Below are 23,580 nucleotides of genomic sequence, written 5' to 3'. Positions count from 1 at the left end.
ATGTTGCACCTCTTCCTTGAAGGCCTGAGGTGTCATGGGCCTACTAAGCTATAAATAATTCACCCTTATGGTGTCAGTTGAGATCCACCTGAGTCACTTCAATCTTAGCAGCCTGATCCACCTGCCCGTTGGTTGTTTTGATGTTCTTCAGTGGCCTGCCTCTTGGGTACGTGGTCATCTACATGATGTACTCTTGCAACCATCTCTAGCTGAGCAGCAGTATCTTGACACAGTGGGGCAGCCCAGATGGATTTGCCTCTGTGCTGCCAGTTGCTCTGCTTCCATTGCTGCAGCCACCCCCACAGGGCATTTGCCACTGTCCATGAGTCAGTATAGAGACAGAGCACTGGCCATTTTCATCGGTCAACGATGTCTAAAGCCAGCTGGATGGCTTTCACTTCTGCAAATTGGCTCGATTCACCTTCTCCTTCAGTGGTTTCTGCGATTCGTCATATAGGACTCCATACAGCAGCCTTCCACCTCTGATGCTTTCCTACAGTGCAACAGGACCCGTCAGTGAACAAGGCATATTGTTTTCATTATCTGGCAGTTTATTATACAATGGAGCCTCTTCAGCACATGTCACCTCCTCCTCTGGTGATATTCTGAAATCTTTGCCTTCTGGCCAGTCCATGATCACTTCCAAGATTCCTGGGTGACTGGAGTTTCCTATTCAAGCCCACTGTGTGATCAGTGCAATCCACTTACTCCATGCAGCATCAGTTGCATGGTGTGTAGAGGAGACTCTCCCTCTAATCATCCAGCCCAGCACCTGCAGTCAGGGTGCCAGGAGGAGCTGTGCTGTGGTACCAACCACTTCCGAAGCAGCTCGAACACCTTCATATGGTGCCAAGATCTCCTTTTCAGCTGGAGTATAGCAGGCCTCGATTCCTCTGTATCCCCAACTCCAAAACCCTGAGGGTCAGCCTTGGGTCTCCCCTGGTGCTTTCTGCCAGAGACTCCAGGTAGGGCCATTCTCCCTGACTGCAAGTGTAGAGCATATTTTTTTACATCTTGTCCTGTTCAGACTGGCCCAAGGGCTACTGCATGAACAGTCTCCTGTTTAATTTGTTCAAAGGCTTGTTGCTCAGGGTCCCATTTATAATCTCAAGAACTTCTGCTGTGTTGCCCCATATGGTAGTGTCATCAGTGTATTGCAGATGTTCCAGAGCTTCACCCTGTTCCAGTGCAGTCTGGATCAGCCCATGGCAAATGGGGGGACTGTGTTTCCACCCCTGGGGCAGTCTGTTCCAGGTGTACTGGATGCCCCTCCAAGTGAAAGCAAACTGTGGCCCGCACTCTGCTGCCAAAGGGATTGAGAAAAACGCGTTAGTGGTATCAGTTGTGACGTACCGCTTGGCTGCCTTTGACTGCAGTTCATGTTGAAGTTCTAGCATATCTAGTACAGCAGCACTCAGCGGTGGTGTGACTTCATTCAGACCATGATAGTCTGCTGTTGGTCTCCATTCTCCATTAGACTTTCACATTGGCCGTATGGGACTGTCAAAGAGTGAGTGAGTTTTGCGGATCGCCCCTTGGCTCTCCAGTCAACTAATCAGCTTATGGATGGCAACTGGGGAGTCTCGGTTGGTGCGATATTGCCGCTGGTGCACCATTGTGGTAGTGATTGGTACCTGTTGTTCTTCAAACCTCAGCAACCCCACAACAGAAGGATCCTCTGAGAGACTGGGCAAGGTGGACAACTGATTAATTTCCTCTGTCTCCAAGGCAGCTATACCAAAGGCCCACCAATACTCTTTTGGGTGCTTGAAATACCCTATGCCAAGGATGCACGGAGCCTCTGGGCCAGTCACAATGGGGTGCTTTTGCCACTCATTCCCAGTCAGGCTCACTTCTGCCTCCAGTATGGTTAGCTGTTGGGATCCCCCTGTCGCTCCAGAAATACGGATGGGTTTGCTCCCTTTATAGCTTGATGGCATTAGGGTGTCCACCAGAACCTTATACTCCTGTGGGTTTGACGTGCCAAGCCACTGAATCTACACAGTCCAGCAAACCTGGTCGTCCCCTTCCTCCACTTGGTTGGAGACAGGGCCCCTCTGGTCCTGGTCATAGTATTTGTTACTCACTTTTTGTAAACATGAATCAGAAGTCCTTTCAAGAGGATGAGAAGTGACATCAGTCCTTCTACTCTGTGTAACTGCCCGCTGGAAACTGGAGCGGCATTTTTCCAGGAAGAACCCCCTTTTGTGATTGTTTTTCCATGCAAGTCACATACTCGTGTCTCTAGTGTCGAGGTAGGTTTTCCATCCCATTTCACAGAATCACAGAATCATCTAAGTTGGAAGAGACCTTGAAGATCACCTAGTCCACCTAACCTAACACTGACCGTTCTCAACCGCACCGTATCCCTAAGCGGTTTGTCATGTCCTCTCCATGGTCATTCATGTGAAACCACAGGGTATCCTGTGGTGTGTACCTTCTATATGCTCTCGAGCAGAGGAACCCTTGCTCCTAATAGCTGAGATATGGGCCCGTACAGGTTGGGAGTGGAATTTATTCTCGAATTCTTTGAATTCTCGGGACAGTTTCTTGGCTAGCATGTTTGGCTGTTTCTCCACAGCCAAGATGCAGGCCCGTAGGGAAGAAGCGAGACTTCCTTCTTATTGACGGAGTTGACTGGACACTTCATCCACCGTTTGTCCCTTGCCTTCTTTCCAGGACATTACTGCCAACGAGTTGGCATATGATGGTGGTACACTTTGTAGAAACTTCCACCACATGGGTTGTGTGCATTGGATTTCATCTGGATCTGTGGGTAACTACTTGTTATCTGGATCATTATAGATCACCTCCAGCATGGCTAATTCCATCAGGTACTGGATACCTCTCTCCACAGTAGTCCATTTGCCTGGGTGACATGTAACATCTCCCTTGAAGGGGTACCTTTCCTTCGTGTCTGACAGAAGTCACCACCAGAGGCTGAGGGCTTGTGTCTTTTTTACAGTCAACTTGTGAATGCTCCCTTCCCTAGACAGAGATCCCAGCTGCTTGGCTTCCCTACCCTCTAATTCCAAGCTACGAGCCTGGTTATCCCAGCATCGGAGCAGCCAGGTGACAATGGAGGCTGAAAGCCTTTCACGTATCTCGCAGCTCACTCAGGGATAAGGATCAGGTGATTATCTCTGGTTCTGCCTCTTCCTCCTGTTCTTGTGATGACCCTGGTTCATTTTCATCCCTCACTGAGCAAATTGATTTTTTTTTTTTTGATGTATTTCTACTTCTGTATAGGGGTGACTGATACTGACACAGGTTGTTTCTCTGGTTCAGCTGCTGTGCTTGTAGCCGGCATTTGAGTAGCTGCAGTGTTGTTATGAGGGTTGGAGTAGCCTCAGAGCCTGTCGGTTTGTTTTCCCACCCCTCCTCCTGCGGGTGCTGCATTGTATCAAGCAGTGTTTGGTAGATACTGGCCAGGGCCCAGCACGGTGTCGGAAGTTGTGCCTCTCTGGAATAGCTACAGCATTTTCCTTTCAAGGCTTCTATCACTTCATTGGGGTCCTGTAGGTGTTCGGGAGTAAAGTTCCAAACCACTGGATCTGAGAAGTTCTCTAGATATCGGCCTGTATTCTCCTGCACGTGCCATGCCACCCATCACTATCCAGCCTTGGGTAGTCATATACCACTCTGGGTGATATTCTTAAATTCATGTGTAACCCTAAACAAGACCTGAAATGCATTCAGGAGACATAGCAATAAGAGCATGCTGGCTTGAACATCCCAAGGATATTCAAAATTCTCAAAAGCTGCTGTAATTAGCCTGAAGGAGAAAGGGAAGGTGAAAGAGCAGGAAAAAGTATTCCCTCTGTCTTCCCCCTAGATTGGGTGTGATTACTAACAAATTCTGAGAGAAGGCACCCGAGGTATGGGATTGACAACAGTGCCACATACAAATACCAGCTTCACCTCATGACCAGTGATGTAATCATATTGTAAGTCAACATTACCCAGTACAACAAAATGATAGTCCTGATCCCGTTCCCAGAGGTGATAAACATCACTACAGGGAATACATTGTGCATATAAGAATTCATGTAACACCACCGTGTGAACAAATGAACCAACATTGTGACCAACGACTATTTAACTAATATAAGAAATGTGTATAACAAATTTGTTTTCACACGCTCTGGTCAGATCTGTTGTTATGTCAACCCTTTGGGCCCTGTGTTGGGTGCCAAAAAGGACTGTCGTGGTTTAGACGCAGCCAGCAACTAAGCAGCATGCAGCCACTCACTCACTCCTCCCCCTTGGTGGGATGGGGAGGAGAATCAGAAGAAAAAGGTAAAATCTGACAGGAGTCGTTATCATTGAAATAAGGACAGTTTAATAGTACAACACAAGGAGAGAAGAAATGCTACTACTACTAATAAAAGAATATATAAAGCGAGTGATGCACAATGTAATTGCTCACCACCCAGAACCCAACGCTCAGCCTGTTCCCATGCCACAATCCCAGCTCCCCCCGTTTATATACTGAGCATGACATCATATGGTATAGAATATCCCCTTGGCTAGTTTGGGTCAGCTATCCTGGCTGTGTCCCCCTCCCAGCCTGTTGTGAAAATTCACTCTATCCCAGCCAAACCCAGGACATATGCTCATAGTGTTTTTGCTATAGAAACGTGCAAAGGCAAAGTGTTAGATGTTTTCAAGGTCCTGGAGTTATCACAGCTAAACTATTTCGCTACAAGAAAAAAAAGGATAATACTGAGTTCTTAGTCAAGATTTCCAGTAGTCAGTTAAGACACATGGTTGTAAGAAACTGAACTTTGTTCTTAGTATCTGTGTGTTAAAAATATGTAGCTTTGTAATATGTTTATGTAGTTGTGTTGTGTTTTGTCACTTACAGTTTCTGGGGAGTTTTTCATACTTAATCTGTTAATGTACAAATAACTCTTAAGTACGCACAACACTGAGAACACCAAAATCAGGAAATAATGACAGAGCATTCCTGTAACAGTATTGCCTACTTTTTCTTTAATGTTCAGTAGTAACATGAACATTCAAGGTTTTAAAATTATTTTCTGAGCAGGGCAGTGCAATGTCTCATGTAATAAAAACATTATTTTATTGCGCGTTTTCAGTAAGTGGTAGTAAAGAATGAATGGCTATTCATTGGGGAGCAGGAGCCATAGCCGTATTCTGCAGCGTTGCTGTAAGACTTTCTGATTTTAGACTAAATAAAAGATTAAATTTTTGACTGTTAGTTATTTATTACTGTCCATTCTACCCTCTGCTCCCCTGTTTGTTTCTGTGCAGGTATATGCATTTTATAGGATTTGGTGTAAAACAGTGATGTATGTGGGTTTGGTTTTTCTTTTCCACTTTTTCTTTTCTTCCAGTGGTTTTACATAGGAACTTCAGGGATCTTCCAAACCACAAGTTGAGGGACACTCTTCTAAATAATTGTTTCATACAGGTTTCATTTATTTTACCCATTTTAACTGATAATCATCAGCTAGGTCATAAAACTTTTTCACAAAGCTACATCTTCATCAGAGTAGATGCTGAGATTGGTGGTCCAGATAAACAATTTAATTGTCAAAACGGCTAATAAAGTATGTGTCTCTGTGTGTGTACAGATATCTATATGCAGTAGTGTATTTTAGCTGATAAAGTTTTTCATTTAGATGCAGGAAACTGGCAGTGTTTATTTAAAGCCCCTTTCCCTACATCCTCCTCCTTTTTTCCTTCAGGTGAAAGACCTTTCAAATGCAGTGAATGTGGAAAAGCCTTTAACCAGAAGGGGGCATTGCAGACCCATATGATCAAGCACACTGGTGAAAAACCCCATGCTTGTGCCTTTTGTCCTGCAGCCTTTTCTCAGAAAGGCAATCTTCAGTCACACATACAGAGAGTTCATTCAGAGGTAAATACAATTATTCATAAAGTGGTTGGCGCTAATATACTGCTTATTTCATTTTCAGTATTTAAATTGTCCTGTTTGCTATTCCTATGCTCTCTGGTGCTTTCTATAGCCAATATAGATTTACTGCTGTAGTATAGATTCTAGTTTGTTGGTTTTTATCTGCAAGCTTCGCTAAAATAGCTTATTCTGAATAAATGTATACTTAGGATAAGTAGCAAAACCTTAATTTACCATTGTCTTTTCAGTACATTGATAGATTAGTAAATTATTAGTGGTTTTAGGTGTATAAAAATGTACCTGTGTCAGTCTTGGGAGAACAAGGGCTAGAATCAGATGAAAGTAAGCCAAAAGCAGCAAAGCAGAAAATGGTGAAAAATTTCAAGGCCAAACAGCAACCCACTAACTCTGTCGTAGAGCATACTTGCAATTTGTCCTTGAAGTATGTATCATACAGCCTTTTCAGAGGTTTTGCAGTTACAGGTAGAAGAAAAAGACAAAATAAGATAAAAAACATTGTTGTCTCAGACCTCTTTATACTGTTTTTTCCTTCTTCTTTGTGACAGACAATTTTTAAGGTTCAAAAGGTACTGCTATGATAATGTAATATAATCTTCTGAGCAACATTGACTATGCAACTTTGTTCAGTAATTTCCTTGCTGACTTTAGTGATTTGTGGTTGGAAATACCCATAGAAAAGAGACCTAGTTTTGATTTGTAAGGTATGAAGTGATAGAGGCAGCTTTTTTCTTTTTTTTTTTTCCCTGCATGCAGAATATCATCTCTGCTCTCACTTTCTCCTAACTGTCTGAAATTTGCTTTCCTGTTTTCCATTTTCATGTTACAACGATAGATCTTATTTATTGGATTTTTTTTTTTACTAATGACTCTTTTAGTGTGTTGGTTTCTTACTTTTAGGATACGTTTTAGTATATTAATATGGCTTAGTGGTTTGTATTATGTTTAATTATATTAAATCATATGTTTACATTTCATACAACTTTGTGTGACTAGTCTTTCCTCACTGTTCACAGCTCCCTATATGTGATAGTTTTTGTTACATAAAAAAATGTACCAACATTAATTTCATAATTTACGTTGATTTTTTTCAATATTACAAGATCATTGGGGATCAAGCCAAAAATATTTGTCACTTTTTTCTGTTACTCTGTTTTTCTGTAAGGAAAAAAAAGAAGTGAAGTTGTGGGATAAGGGACTTTAAATAAATGCTACCTTTTGATCACATCTTATGATATGTTTCATGATCCTGAGCTTACATTTTAATGATTGCTCTGGATCACTTGCGGATTTTTTTTTTTCTTTCTTGCTGTCGTTTTGTTTCCTTCAAGACTGCATGCAGAACTCTATTAATTCTTCATTTTATTGTGAGACAGTCACAAAATAACATTACAGGTGATAATGAAACAGGTTGATTCTCACTTCGTATATCACTGTTTAGTTGTACCAGTATTTTATTGGTTGATGCCTCTTTCTGAATGTTTTGTTAACAGTTTAAGCTACTGTCAGAAGATAGAAAATTCCATACTATATTGCAAGCAGCGCAGCATGTTTTATTTTGAAGACTTTGTTGTTCCCTATATATTGAAAGTACTGCACTGGATGTTACTGCTATGTGATAGACTGGAGAGGAGGGGGAATTGAGGATGGTTGGAATCCACAAATTTAGCTAGTGTAATTACCTCAGCCCCTTGCCATGAAAGTCCCAAACAAGTTGCTGCTGATCACTTTATCATCCTGTGTGTTCAAATTCAGTTCAAACTATATATTAAACTTCCCTGCTTTTCACCATGTTGTTTTTTTGGTGTATTTTGTTGTTTTGGGTTTTTTTTTCTTCCATCCAGTCCCTGTGGCTTTTGGCACAGTCTATTGTCTTCATTCTACTTTGACCTGAAAAATGGATTTTATTTTTTCTTGGAAATTTCTAAAAGACACTTTTTCAAAAGTGAACAGAAGAGAGCCAAAATGCGAAGATAAATTATCTGCAGTTTTTCTCTTCATATTTCCAAACTTCCATTTGTATTATGTATGATGCTACATCTTCAGGCACATCTTAATAGATAAAGCTACAATTCAGTTTTGTTTCTAAGTGTGTAATGGTAGGACATTGTAAGAAGAGAAAAGTCTGAGGCCTTGTTCGCCAGATGACATTTGTTTTGCTTTCTGGTGCTTCCCAACGTTGAGAAGTGATAATAGGAGATGACAGTCATGCACGTAGATTACAGTTGACTTGGTATCTGAGAGATTCCAGACTGATTCCATAAATGGATATCAGTAACTTGGAAAAATAAACCATTTTAGCTCTCATAATCCCATAGCATATTTGTTATGTGCATAAATAATGAAAACCAATATTTGGTACAAGTAGGGAAAATTTACTTAATTTCTCTGTTTTACTGAAGGTGAAGAATGGCCCTACGTACAACTGTACAGAATGTAGCTGTGTCTTCAAAAGCTTGGGTAGTTTAAATACACATATCAGCAAAATGCATATGGGTGGTCCACAGAATTCTGCGAGTGCTTCAGCAGATGTATCTCATGTTACAGCGGTAAGCTATGCTTGGTATATTGTGAAAATGCCTTTAAGAGTTTAATTAGGTCTATATTTTAATTCCAGTAATCCTTCGGATAGGTTAGAACTTAAAGACTTGTAGCTGTCTTTTGTGTTTTTAAGGTTTTGTGTCATTTCTGGAATTGATTTGCATGATTAAATATTGACAGAATGTAAATTAGCCAAGTGTATGCAAAAAAGGATTTACAGTTTGAGGGTTTGGTTGAAAATAACAACAATTTAATTCTGTTACTAAGTAAAATATAATTCTGGTGCTTAGAGATTGTGTGGGGAGGAGAGGTTTCCTCCCAGATAACATAAACCACAAAAAATTGTGGAGTTTTATTGGAACACTGACATTTAGAACTATTCAAATTATATATTAGTTTCAACTAATTTTCAGAACTTGTTTTTATAATTCTAGTCCATATAAACACATAGTGAATTCTTCTTCCGAGTATTTCTGATAACTTGTTTTAAATGTTAGCTTCTTATTTGACAGTTCATAAGGGAAAACTCTTTGCTTTATTGGAAGAACTGAATGCTCTTCTTTACCAAGATACAAGAAAGAGCTAAAATTCAGAAAATGCTTCTGGTTTGATAAAACTATTTAATTTTTTGAGCCAGTGCATATTTAACATATCATAGTATTTTTTTCTTTGCAAACTACCTTTTCTACTTTTACTCCACTTTGTTTTACACAATTTCCAACTATTATGCTTTAGCGTTCAATGAATGACAAGTAATACCAGACTTTGAAGAGGAGGATTAAAATTTAAAAGTATGAACTCCATTATGCAGCTGTATCTTTCTGAGAACAAGTGTCTAGCAGTGTTGTTTGGAGAACCCTTTTTTTTTCTTTTTGATTACATAAAGTTTTTTGTATAGTAGATGCTATTTGTCTCTTCAGCTTAATAAAGATGACTAATGTGTCCTATTTGCTTGCAAGTACATAAAATCTCTATATATTTTTGTACATTTCTACATTCACAAGCCTAATCTTAAAAGCAGGGTGGAAAAGAATTCTTTCGTACTACCTCATGTTTGCTTTCCCTGGCCAGCTCTATTTTTCTTGTTTTGATTTGCTTGAATATTTTGCATTTGCAGTGCATATTGATATTACAGCAGTATGTTGTTATCTTTGCTGCATGCATACTTCTCTGCTTGAATGAAAAAGGGGAAAAGTAAAGAATACCTCTATACAATAGTATAAGCAAAATGGGAGAAAAAAATTTCTTTCTAAAAACAGATGCCGAGAAGTTTAACAAGGAAGAACAAAGATAATAACATGTCAATTGCATATTAAAAGTGTTATGCTTTTTATTTTTAATTTTATATCTGAAACTGCAGATATTTAATGATTGGTTTATTTTTTTTAAAGCTATAGGAAGATGGTACATTCTTAGATTAGCACTAGCATTCTTAGATTAGAACTGACTTCTTCATTCTGTGCAAAACTTGCAGAGCTGCTTTAACAACAAATATCCAGTATAATAGTTCTGTTCTGAAGTTTGAGACCAGTCTCTGTCATTCCTTGTTGTGTACCTGGGAATGAACAATGATTATGTCCTTAATAAATACGCTTTCTAAAAGTTGAAGTTTCCTGAAGTGCTGTGCTACTGAAGAATGCATTCTTGTGTGATATATGAGTAAATCTTGTAAAATATACTTACTGTAAGGCTGTTATTTGTCTTTTGCTGCATCAGTGCTTATAGCTAAGGTATTGGTCTCTATAACTTGTGTTTATTTAATGTATATAAACTATGAAGCAACGTTAGTGATTCTGTGTACTTTTGCATCTCTCCCATAGTCTCATTGTTTCTGTCCCTGGTCTCCATACTGTGGGAAAATGAACTGTGCTGCTTTTCTGTATGGTATTAGCTGCATTTTTCTTCTTGTACAAAGGCTTGAAGTACTTTATTTTCATTTCTTTGTAGGACTCTGTCACCCAGCCTTTAACAACATCCCCTGCTAATCTTTTGCAACCGGTTGATAACAAATGGAAGAATGTAAGTATAGAGTTCTTGTCATATTTTTGTGTCAAGACTAAAAGTGGGAGAAACTTTACAGAATTTTGTAAACTTTCATTTAACTGGTGAAAAAGGATATGCAGCATTCCTCTGCGATAAGTTGATCAGAAGGCAAACTTCGTGGTGAATGCAGTTGGTTATTTAGGAATGGAACAGGTCTTATATTCCCTCATTTGTTATATGCTCATGATTTTGCGTATAATTCTGTTCATTAGTTCTTCAAAATGGAGGCAAATACTCTACTGTATAAAAAGACCAAAGGAGAGTAAGAACTCTTAAATATACTGGAATATTCTGCCCCTCCAACTTTACTTCACAGGGACACCATGGTTTGGGTGGAGAGGGAAGGAGCTGTGTTCATGCTGGTTGGGTTAGTTGGAATTGAGGCAGCAGTGGAGCCGTGGGGCTCAGGAGGAGCCTGTGGAGCTGGGGAAGGGCAATGCAGGGCTGACTTTCTGGAACCCGGTAGCAAGCAGCCTTGATGTACAGGCAGGCAGGTCTTGATGTGCCAGTCACAGCGAGAGCATTAGCGTGTTTTGTTGCAGCTATGTAGCAGGTTGGTTGTCAGCTACAGATTGCAGCATGGCATCTTAGTGACAGACTGATTTGATTTAGATTCCCCCCCTTCCCAACTTCAGCCACGGATTATCTTCCCATGTACTAGAATCCACAAACCCAAAGGCTAAGAAATGTGACAGAATTGCTTTAAAGCCACCATAACCAGTCTATCCACTTTCTTTTTATATTTTACTGTGAATTCAGTGTTCCAGAACCAGTTAACTGAAAGCTGAACAGAACTGATGTAAATTAGTTACTAATATTTGCTGTATTAAATAAATAGTTATACTATGTTTCTTCTGACATTATAAAAAGTATTAAAAATGGCTGTTCTTCAAAAGGAGTTTATTTTGAGTAAACTTTCATTTCTTTAGTCAGTTGAAATCCTTTTCCTTGGTAAGGAATGGTATCAGAGGTGACACCTGTTTTTTAGGGGGTGCTGTGCATGTGAAAGCATAGGTCTGGAAAAAAGATAAATCATCAATTTAGGCTACGCTTTATTGTATCTGGGTTAAATTTATATATAATTAAATTTAAATTTATATATAATTTATTATATACTGGATTAAACATAACATATTCCTAAATAATGAAGTTCTGTAAAATTACAATCTGCATGTAATTGTGTCAGATTTATGTTCTAGAAAGGGAGGGTGGGAAACTTGCGTAGAATGTAGTCTGTCAGTTCATACTGATCTCTTAAAAATCACTTTAAAAACAAGATGTTAAAGTTCAAGTCTTGCATAGCCTCCCCCCATTTCTCACACCACCTTCCACCACCCTTCAATAAATGGACTTTGTTTCATGTAGGGTGGTTTATATTCAAAAGCTCTCCAGCAGATCAAGTTCCAGAGAGGAACTGGTGTGACATACCTTTTTTCAAGAGTCAAGAGGTTGTTATTGTCTTTTTTTCATTGAAATCTGAATATCGAAATTAGGCTCCTTTGTCAAGGTGTCATATTGTGTGGTTCCCTGTACTTGAAGCTAAAGTTGCCGGGGGAGGGGAACCTCAATCCATCCCACTCCTACCAGCTTGATGCCAGTGCCACCAATAGATGCCCAGAGCCTGGAGGGGGATCACAGGTCAGCAGGAGAGCACCTAAAGAGCAGCACAAAGGGATTCCAGCCAGTGAGTCAGCTTCATTGGGGGCCCAACTTAAATGCCTCTATGCAAATATGCATAGTATCGGGAATGAACAAGAGGAGCTAGAGATGTGCACATGCCTGCAGGGCTGTGACCTTATTGTCATCACAGAGAAGTGGTGGGATGGCTTCTGTGCCTGGAGTGTTGGAATGGAAGGAGACAGGCTCTTTAGGAAGGACTGGCAGGGGAGACAAGGAGGGGGTGTTGCCCTCTATGTCAGTGACCAGCTGGAGTGCATGGAGCTCCACCTGGGGATGGATGAGGAGCTGACCAAGAGCTTATGGGTCAGGATTAAAGGGAGGGCAGGGACAGGAGATGTTATAGTGGGGGTCTGCTACAGGCCACCTGACCAGGAAGCAGATAAGGCCCTCTATGGACAAATAGGACCAGCCTCATGTTCACAAGCCCTGGTCCTCATGGGGGACTTCAACCACCCTGATATCTGTTGGAGGGACAACACTGCAGCACATAAGCAATCCAGGAGGTTCCTGGAATGCATTGATGATAACTTCCCCCTCCAAGTGATAGAGCAGCCATGAGGAGAGGTGCTATGCTGGACCTTGTTCTCACCAACAAGGAGGGACTGGTGGGGAGTGTGAAGCTCAAGGGCAACCTTGCTTGCAGTGACCATGAAATAGTGGAGTTCAAGATCCTTAGGGCAGTGAGGAGGATGCACAGAAAGCTCGCTACCCTGATTTTCAGGCGAGCAGACTTCGACCTCTTCAGGGATCTGCTTGGCAGAGTAGAATGGGATAAAGTCCTGAAGGGAAGAGGGGCCCAAGAAAGTGGGTTAATATTCAAGGGTCACCTCATCCAAGCTCAGGAGAGATGCATCCCAACAAAGAGGAAGTCAGGTAAGGAACTCCAGGAGGCCTGCATGGCTGAACAAGGAGCTCCTGGACCAGCCCAAACACAAAAAGGAAGCCTACAGAGGGTGGAAGCAGGGACAGGTAGTTTGGGAGGGATACAGAGAAATGGTCTGAGCAGCCAGGGATCAGGTTAGGAAGGCCAAAGCCGTGACAGAATTAATTCTGGCCAGGGATGTCAAGGGCAACAAGAAAAGCTTTTATAGGTACATGGGTGATAAAAGGAAAACTAGTGAAAATGCAGACCCTCTCTGGAAGGAAACAGGAGACCTGGTTACCCAGGATATGGTAAGACTGAGGTACTCAACGACTTGTGCTCCTGCCACATCACCCAAGATGCAGAAGGCAAAGCCAGGGCCTGGGAGAATGAAGAACTCTCCACCATAGGAGAAGATCAGGTTCAAGACCATCTAAGGAACCTGAAGGTGCGCAAGTCCATGGGACCTGATGAGATGCATGGGTGTGCCCTGAGGGAACTGGTGGATGAAGTGGCTAAGCCATTATCCATCATATTTGAGAAACTGTGGCCATCCAGTGAAGTTCCTGCTGACTGGAAAAGGGGAAACATAACCCTCTTTTCTTAAAAAGGGAAGACCTGGGGAACTACGGGCCAGTTAGTTTCACCTTTGTGCCTGGCAAGATCATGGAGCGGATGCTCTTGGAAACTGTGCTAGAGCACATGGAAAACAAGGAGGTGATCAATGACAGCCAGCATGGCTTCACTAAAGGCAAATTGTGCCTGATGAATTTGGTGGCCTTCTACGACGGGGTTACAGAGTTGGTGGATAAGGGAAGAGCGACTGACGTCATCTGTGTGGACTTGTGCAAAGCATTTGACACTGTCCCACATGACATGGATTTGACAGATGGACCACTTGGTGGATAAGGAATTGACTGGGTGGTCACACTCAAAGAGTTGTGGTCAACAGCTTGATGTCCAGGTGGAGAGCACTGACGAGTGGCGTTCCTTAGGGGTCGGTGTTGGGAGCAGTGCTGTTTAACATCTTTGTTGGCGACATGCACAGTGGGATTGAGTGCACCCTCAGCAAGTCTGGGAACACCACCAAGCTGTGTGGTGCAGTCGACATGCTGGAGGGAAGGGATGCCATCTGGAGGGACCTGGACAGACTTGAGAGGTGGGCCTGTGCAAACCTCATGAAGTTCAACAAGGCCAAGGGCAAGGCCCTGCACATGGGTCAGGGCAATCCCAAATCCAGGCTGGGTGAGTGGATTAAGAGCAGCCCCACGGAGAAGGACTTGGGAGTAGTAGTGGATGAAAACTGACTATGAGCCAGCAATGTGCACTCAGCCCAGAAAGCCAACTGTATCCTGGGCTGCATCAAGAGAAGTGTGGCCAGCAGGTCGAGGGAGGTGATTCTCCCCCTCTACGCTGCTCTCGTGAGACCCCACCTGCAGTGCTGTGTCCAGCTCTGGGGCCCCCAGCTTAAGAAAGACACGGACCTGCTTGAGCGGGTCCTGAGGAGGCCATGAAGATGATGAGGGGACTGGAGCACCTTCCTTATGAGGACAGGTTGAGAGAGTTGGGGTTGTTCAGCCTGGAGAAGAGAAGGCTCTGGGAAGACCTTATAGTGGCCTTCCAGTACTTAAAGGGGGCCTACAGGAAAGGTGGGGAGGGACTCTTTATGAGGGAGTTAATGATAGGACAAGGGGTAATGGTTTTAAACTGAAAGAGGGTAGATTTAGATTAGACATAAGAAAGAAATTCTTTCCTGTGCGGGTGGTGAGACACTGGAACAGGTTGTCCAGAGAGACTGTGGCTGCCCCCTCCCTGGAAGTGTTCAAGGCCAGGTTGGACGGGGCTTTGAGCAGCCTGGTCTAGTGGAAGGTGTCCCTGCCAATGGCAGGGGCGTTGGAACTAGATGATCTTTAAGGTCGCTTACAACCCAAATCATTCTATGATTCTGTGATGCAAAGTACCAGGCTTTCCCCCAGTGAGAAGTGTCAGTTGGGAGCAATGGATCCCATTGCCCCCTCTTCCTAGAATTGCCTGGTACTCTTGCCTAGCAAGTGAGAGAACTGCTCCGGTTTCATCCTTAGTCTTAGCGTCTTCAAAACTGTTTCTTCTCCAGAGAAAGTCTTGGTAACTGCTGGGCCACTAAGCAGTTTTAAGTGTGAACCTTTACAAAGTTAACTTCAGCTTACATGTGGTGGATCTAGGAAACCAAGCATTGAGAAGCCTGACTTTCTAGTTTAGCAGTTAGAGCAGAAACCTCAATTCTTCCACTTGCTAAGGTACCTTCTATTTTTACTGTAGTAACTATATACTGTAACATGTATGGGAATCTTGTGGGAAAGGAATGTGTGGCATCACCTCAGAATTAATACAGACAGACCTCAATGCTAAGGTGAATCAGCAGCAGTTTTGTTACATGTTTTCAGATACTCCTCCATTGATGTACTACGTGCTTGTTTCCGTGCCTGCAGATGCACAGCCTGCTTGTTTATGTGCATTGTTGTCCATTTGCTGAACTAGGATATATGCTCAGATTCCTCCATGGGACTGCACCATGTATCACACATGGTTTTAAGAAAATGTATAGGTACTTTTATTTAACGTTTGCTTTTTTGGTAAGTAGAGCTAATTGCATCCTTAATGAATCTTCATTAAGGTAGGAAGAGGTAATAAAAAGCAGGGATATGTTTTTGTATTTTCAAATAGAATGACATACTGGAATTAATGTGAGGTGTCATTAATGATTTTGTTAAACTTTCTGAGAGAACTTGTAAAAGAGATTCACAAGGAATCACCATTGTTATTGTGTTTCTGATGGAGTCCCCTGGAAATTCATTCTTGACCCTATGTTACTTAACATTTTATCAGTGACCTGGAAGAAAATATAATATCATCACTGATCAAGATGATACAAAGATTGAGATAATTGATGAAGAGGACAAATCACTGATACAGAGTGATCTGAATTTCTTGGTGAGCTGGGTGCACCAAGCAACGTATGTTCTGACATGGCCAAGAATAAAATCACATATAGCAAAAGTAAGCCATATTCACACGATAGGAGTTTTCAAGGATTTTAAATTCCCCTTATAAATAGGGATGGAAGAGGTAATAATTGATATATCAGCTAAAAGTTAGGTTTTCCTTGCCTGGAAAGATTAGTTTTGGTCTTTTTATTTAGAGAAGAAACTTCACATAGAAATCAAGAGCTTGTATGTCCTCTGTATTTCATTCTGGGAATTACTGTGTTTATTGGTTGTCTGTTTATAGTGTTCAGTATTCATGAACTGTATTCAAAGATACAGGAGGAATCAGAGCCAGTAGAATTCTTAAAGTATGATAAGATGTATTTTATTGTTGAAGACATTCAAGGTTTATTATATATTTTGCCCATCAGATAAAATATTTAAGGATGACTTGATCTGCTGTTTTGAAGACAAGGGAAAAATCTGTAACCTCTTTAATAGAGAAGAGAAAAAAAGTTTTGAGGGTTGCAGCTAGACAAATTCACACTTTGAAATGATGTATGGAATTTTAGTGTGGATAATTTACTGTAGGAAGAGTTGTTGAAGTTGGATAGCAACAGAAAAAGTTACCACAATAAATGAATTGACTTAAAGAACTGCTATAATTTCTGTACAGTTACTTTACTTGAAGGAGTAATTCACTCAGAGCAGTCACACGGTCTGTATTACGCAGCAGATCAGACAGACTAAGGGTGATCACAAGGTCCACTATTATAATTGAACAAATGTGGAATTATGAAGTAGTAATAAAACACTTTGTTCTCTATGCTATTTTTAAAATCTGGTTTTGAAGTGAGACCTACAGAGACACCTCTGAAACTTTTTATAATAAGGATATCTTAATGGTAACAAACTTTATATGCGTGCATATGTATATATTATTTTTCAGAAAAGATGACCTCCACGAGACTGTATATAAACTGCTGTATAATACGTGAACACACTGGCTAGTTACATGTAGTACTGTAATTTTCGCGTCAAAGGTGATGTTGAGCAGTTCCGTCAGTAACAAATTTTTTTTCTCTTGCTAAAGCCTGGAAGAATTTTATAGGCTACTAAAGCGCTTCTCTGCATTCTGTTTTAAGAAAATGAATGGTCTCCATCCATAAAGAGCTATTATACTCTTTAGCGAAACGGTTTGCTTCAGTTCCTGTTTACTGCAATGATAATGGCATATAGCATCTTTTATTTTGTAAAATACATATTGAAATGTTTATAGCACTTTTGCTAAATTGGAATCTGAAGAGATTGAGTCTTTCCATCTGTCCCACTGTTGATGAGAAAAACGATGAAGTAATAATGGTTAAATCAGCAAAACAGCAAGTGCTGTTCTTGCATGCATGCAAGAGAAATGAGATAAGGGTTTGTTTCATATTGTCTCTTCATCAAATTCACAGGATATAACTCGAGTCGAGCTAATTTTTCTTAATATATTTCTTTGTAACCATCCTTAAATCTGGCGACAGTGTCGTTTTAACTGTCCAGTGTAATGTGTCAGTATGAAGAAAATATCGAGAGTTTTCAGATTGGAAGAAATACTACACACGTGAAGCCTAAGATTATTCTTTGTTAAAAATCATCTGAAAGAAGATAGCGTTTCGCATATATGTGTGTATATATATGTGTGTGTGTGCATCTGCAAGTGATTATTTTTAGAGAACATGAGTGAATACTAGAAGCAAATATCCAGTGTGTTCTAAGAAACAGAATTATGGGGCTAGCCATTATATAAATATATATTTCTCTTTTCTGCAGTAAAATAAATGATTTAAAGCAGTTGTTTCAGTAATGGTATACTTATGGAGTCTATTTGTTATAACAAAGAGAACTTTATAAATAAAGGAGAACAGAAGGAGTCTTTATTTCTGATTTTTAAAAGAAATACCAAGGCTTTTTATCACTTTTTTCTTTGTATTTGTTACTAAGGTTGCCTAAGATACAATTATCAAATCAAAGATTAAGAAATTTGATTTTTAGACTTTAAGATTTTTCAGTATTTTGACACAGCTCCATGTGTATTTAAATTTTTAGAGTATAAAGAGCTTCTTCTAAAGCTAAGAGATTTAGAAGATTGAAAGATGAAGGGGAAAAAGTAGTTTGACTGTTCCGAAAGGCTTTGATGTAACAACACAAAATGTTTTCATACAAAATAATCTCAACTAACAGAAGGTTATTTTTCCAAAGGACTTGCTTTAGTTAAATGTGACCTTTAAAAAGACAACCATGTCAGTGCTGTTTGTTTTGGAATTGCTTTTGATGTGGCCTTTACATGTGGAATTCAGTAATTGATCCCTGTGTTTTGTAAACTGGTTGAAGGTTTAGTAGTTACGATAAACTTAATTCAAGCTGTAAGTTTACAGTTATGCAACTTGGAAGAACTTCAGGAAAGGGATATACAGAAGCAATTCTTTAGTGGAGTGAGAAGACCTTGAATGACAGCTCTGTATAATCCTTCTGTCTTATACAGGTGGACATCCTTGTAGTGGACAGTTAACAGACATTTCAGATAAGGGAGCCGACCAGATCGGTTCATATATACTTTTCATCTTCCTTTACAAATGTACCGCTGTATATTTCAGGCCACACATTTTCGGTCTCCACTTCTTCAACAGACAGAAAACCAGGTGTCTTCAGCTACTGCTCATCAGGGTCAGCAGGCTGTAACTGATGTCATCCAGCAGCTCCTTGAGTTATCAGAACCAGGTCCTGTAGAAAATAACCAGCCTCAACAACCTGGTCAACAACTCAACATTGCAGTGGGAATCAACAGAGATATTTTGCAGGTAAGAGCTATGGGTGACAACAGCTTTACGTTTCAGTGGTTCTTTCTTGTTTTTATTTTAGTAAAATTGTTCTCAGTATTTTCAATGATAGCATTCCTTCTGCATTTCTAAACGATTTATCAGTCAAGAAAGAATTGTAAAGGTCTACTGAATGAGTGTGGAACTGTGGAACACATCAAGATAGCATTTTATATAATTTTACAGAAGCAATGTTATAGATACTGATCACATGACCTAGAAGGAAGTTTTAAGTGCACACACCCATACATGGGACATTTTATTGATTCCTTTGGCTTTTTTTTTCCTGTTGCATAGAAGCAGCTAGTGGCACGTCCTTAAATTATGCTGTGCTTAAAACATGATGACATTCTAATTAATAAGAGCTATTCGAATACTTCCTATTGGTGCAAAGAAAATTCCTTCCTGGGTCAGACCAATGTTTTGTCTAACCCATTATTCTGTCCTTGATACTGACAGTAGGAGATGCTATGTAACAGAAGAGATGCCTTTGGTTATCATTTTTCCTTTTTCTTTAAATCATCTATGGCTTCTCCACAAGCCTGTGGGCTTCAAATTTGTTCTTTTATGGGGAACTATGCTCTCATGTAGTAGGCATAAGAGATAGCTATGTATTCCTGGCAAATGCTTGATTCTGTAGAAACAATTGGCACTTTTTGAAAAGGCAGTTGTTGGCACATGTATTAGTGCAGGAAATCCAATTTAAAATCTCACAGACAATCAGAAGTCAGTGTAGTGTGAGAATGTTTTTGCAAGTTTGCAATCCAGCTGAAATTCTGGGAGGATGAGACATTTAATTCCTTTAATTATATTTGCATTGTATCTTCAAAGTAGTTCTTGAGAAAAGTTGGAGCAACTGTGGAATGTTTCCTTCTTAATCTAGAAGTTTTTTGTTCCCTTTTAGCAAGCTTTAGAGAATAGTGGGTTGTCTTCGATTCCCGTCTCTGCGCATTCTACTGACTGCAGCCAGGCTAAGACTCCTGGGGCCCAGGATCAGAACCCAGATGTCCAGACTCTCTCAAATCATCAGGCTGACTCTAATAATGCAGAACAAAATAAGGAGCAAGAGAGTACAGATAAACTGGATAAAAAAGAAAAAAAGGTTATTAAGAAAAAATCACCGTTTTTACCTGGTAATGTTGCCACTGCTTGTTACTTTTTGTGCTGTAAGGACTGCAGTATTTGTGGGTGTGTTGATGGCTTTATAAAGGGATTTTCCAAAACATTGTGGATCAGTTACTATCTTCATCTACTTTTATCTAAAACACAGTATGTATACATGTTATGATGTAGCATTTATAATTTTTGTTATACTCATACCAAAATGTGTCAGGATGGCGTTAAGTGAAGTTACACTGTTAAATCTTCTAGATGTAGATCGGTGGAGTTTTTGGAGGAGCACAAAAAAGAAAAAATATAAATATTTTTCCCTCTTTTTCCCATCATCCTTCTCTGAGGAGGATTGGGATTTCATGGTGTGACCTGGAGCAGAGGGTTCTTGCAAGCTCTACTCTTCCTCTTTGGAAATGAGGCCTTGCAGAGGCAGAAGTGCAGTGCTGCTGCCTCATGCAGATCTTCACTGATCTAGACCATGTAGGGAAGGATGATGGTGGCATTGTGTGTGTGCTTAAATGCTACTTTAAAGTTACTCAAGCTTTAAGGTTGCTAGAAGTGATTTGTTCCAAGTATAGCCATCATACTTTAATGACTGGCCTGGTGGAGACAGCTCTATCGTAAGCAGTCATTGAGCTCTGTCCATAATAGCTTCATAGATACATTGCTTTTTTTCCTTGCAAGGAATACAGAAATTGATCCAAAGTCAAAAACTCATCTTGTCCAGCATAACTGTGCTAAAAATCAACATTAACTTGTTCCTCTGGGAATAATAAATGTTTTGTTCCTGGTGTGTAACAGTAACAACTCTCTAACTCTGACTGCAAATAAAAATAAAAGGTCACTGCTGTACAGTCGAACACAACCTCCTTTATTTTTTGATAAAATAACATAACCTCAGTGTATGGACATGGTTTACAGAAAAAACCACTTATGTGAACTGATTTAAATGAGTGACCATCTGACATTGAACAACATGTATGAATAAAAAGCCTTGATAGGGTTTAGAATGTGCTTTTGTCAATTTTGTTGAGAAAAGGTATGCTGTTGCTTTAGGACAGAGCTTAAGGTTGGATCATAAAACAAATTTTGTGAAAAAGTAGCCTTGAATTGTAAATCTTTCAGAAGGACTATGAAATTTTGCTCCTTTAAAATTTCATAAAATGTAATTTAAGTCTGAGTTTGTAGAAGAGAGGGCCATATAAAGTATCACTTCCAATTAGGTAAGTTTTTAGTACTTAAAATAATTTGGTGTGGTTATGGTTGAGGAGTTATATTAATTGTTGGATAATTTTGTGTTCAATATGGTACTTATAAGTTAACTGGTATATTATATTGCATTACAACTACATTCTGTATTTCTAAGTGGTATACAGACTACATTCTTTCTATGTTGTGAAGTCAGACATTTCTTGGCTTTTGTCTTCTTTTTATCTTCTTCCTTTTCAGTAGCATAAAAATGTTTGAATTTCAATAGGAGTCTCTTGGGTTTTGTTTTAATCATTCCAGCCCATCACTATTTTTGTGAAGTAGAATGTATCTGCTAGGGAAGTGAATTGTCTACAAAGTTTGTTGTAATCGCATCTATTTCAAAAAATGTTTTGATTGCTTTGAATAACGGTATCAGTGTAGTGGAATTTTTGAAGAACTGTTAAAATGTTTCAAACACATTCATCATTCATTTTGATGTTCCTTATTTTAGGTTCTATACGTGAAGAAAATGGAATAAGGTGGCATGTTTGTCCATATTGCTCTAAAGAATTTAAAAAACCAAGTGATCTAGTGCGCCACATTCGCATTCATACTCATGAGAAGCCGTTCAAGTGTCCCCAGTGTTTCCGCGCCTTTGCCGTTAAGAGTACTCTCACAGCACACATAAAAACACATACTGGCATTAAAGCTTTCAAGTGCCAATTTTGTATGAAATGCTTTTCCACCTCAGGGAGTTTAAAAGTTCACATTCGTCTACATACAGGTAAGGCCTCAAAATTACTCTTGTATTTTCCATGATGTGGGTGAAACTTTAAATGAAAAAGGACAATGTGAAGTGCTTAAACTGTAGAGATGTCCATCATGTCATTGATACCTGTCAGAGAATTGAACCAGTTTTAGGGTCTTACATGATGAACTTTCTAGTGTTTCATGGCTTTGAAACTTTGGGCTCTTAGAAAAGTCATGGACATTTAGATTTCCGATGATGAGTCAGCTATTACTCCTTTTTAATATTGCTGTTGTGAGTGTATTTAATTGTGCTTTCTAAAGAGTCATACTGTTAGGATTTGAGTTCTGATTTTACTTTTCCCCAGTCATCTTTCGTATTGATTCTGCATCTTCCCTTCCCCCCACTTTTTGATAATTTCACTGTATCACTCAGGACAATTTGGTTACTTCCCATTTTATCTTAAACAATAAGGTGTTGCTTGGTGTTTTCACCAGTACATGTGTTTTCAGTATCTCACACTGCATACCCTAAAACTCCTCTGTTCATATGGTCCTTGTTTACATCATATATGATGTCTTCAATACCCATTTTTCTGTGCCTGAACTTCTGTCCTCTGCATAGAGGAAAATGAATTCTCCACTCTTGGTGGACTACCTGGTTGTTTTCCAGTTTTCTTTCTTTGCTCTTGCAGGTAAATAAGTTTTCAGTAAAATAAGCTCATAAACGTGCTGCTCTTCCCTTTCACTCCTGTTTATGTATTTACATTCTGCAAAAGTATCTTTCACTGGCATGTGTATTTGGTGTTCAATATGTTTTATAGTCAGATGCCTTTAATCCATGAAATATCAATGTTGGATTTGTCTGCAGAAAGTTTTTCACTCTGTTATTTTTAAAGTTGTAAACCAGTATTTTTTCTGTTACTTTAAAGTCACCCTTATTTTATTTACGAAGTCAAACTCACTGAAAGTGGCAAAAGCACTAGGTGGCTTGAAAAATAGGCAGTCCAGTGTTTGTGAGTAGTTAGCCATCATTTGGCATGCTTATTTTTCCTGTCAGAGGTGTTTGCTGCTTGCTCTGTCTAGCAGGTTAGGCTTACTGGGTCAGGTTAGAAGTTCATCTAACCTCGTATTCTGTCTCTGATGTCAGTGTGTGGAAAAGGGGAAGCCTACAGTGATGCTTCTTAGCAGCGTACAACTAGCTTCCACTAATTTTTGGGTTGAGGGTTTTATGAAGCAGGCTGTACCTCTGCACTAAGCAGCACTGTGTGGATTTTTGTTCCCAAGAACTTAGCTAATTGAATTTGAAACCATGTGAACTTACTACTAGAACAACCTAATATAATGAATTCAAATGTTGAACTGCATGTTGAGTGAAGTACTTTCTGTTGCTTTAAATATTCTGCTCAGTAGTCTCAGGTAATGTTTTAGTTACTGTGTTGTGAAGAATGGTTCATTCTTATTCTTGTTCATTTGTTCCACCTGTGATTTTACAGAGCTTTCTTCATAATACACAGTCATGTTTCCTAGCCTTCTAAGTCCAGGATTTCCCCTTGAACAAAAGCTGAAAGTTCATCAGCTTCACCTGTCTCTGTAACTTACTAGGTTCTCCAGCGTCCTTTCGAAGGAGAGATTTCTACTGGATTTTGCATTGCAAAAGTCTCTCTTTAATAATTC

The 23,580-nt window shown here is 39.8% G+C and overlaps 1 protein-coding gene across 9 annotated transcripts in view; it reads left to right on the top strand.

Annotated features, from left to right (window-relative positions):
* ZNF236 (zinc finger protein 236) overlaps positions 1 to 23,580 on the top strand; it is a 96,393-nt gene that overhangs the window by 24,738 nt on the left and 48,075 nt on the right. For 8 of the 9 annotated variants that reach the window (XR_012629922.1, XM_074877063.1, XM_074877022.1 and 5 more), the window contains 6 exons: positions 5,715 to 5,887; positions 8,305 to 8,451; positions 10,391 to 10,462; positions 18,631 to 18,834; positions 19,757 to 19,985; positions 21,668 to 21,940. Coding sequence is in view for 8 of the 9 variants with exons in the window: in XM_074877063.1 (XP_074733164.1) it covers positions 5,715 to 5,887; positions 8,305 to 8,451; positions 10,391 to 10,462; positions 18,631 to 18,834; positions 19,757 to 19,985; positions 21,668 to 21,940 (1,098 nt within the window). In the remaining variant the exon portion in view is untranslated. The remainder of the gene's footprint in view (positions 1 to 5,714; positions 5,888 to 8,304; positions 8,452 to 10,390; positions 10,463 to 18,630; positions 18,835 to 19,756; positions 19,986 to 21,667; positions 21,941 to 23,580) is intronic. The other variant, XM_074877031.1, reaches the window with a different exon arrangement.

The sequence above is a fragment of the Strix uralensis genome, chromosome 1 (assembly GCF_047716275.1).
Source record: "Strix uralensis isolate ZFMK-TIS-50842 chromosome 1, bStrUra1, whole genome shotgun sequence".
Classification (NCBI taxonomy): Eukaryota; Metazoa; Chordata; class Aves; order Strigiformes; family Strigidae; genus Strix; species Strix uralensis.
The sequence above is the reverse complement of the archived record's forward strand: the minus strand, read 5'-3'. Positions and strand labels throughout refer to the sequence as shown.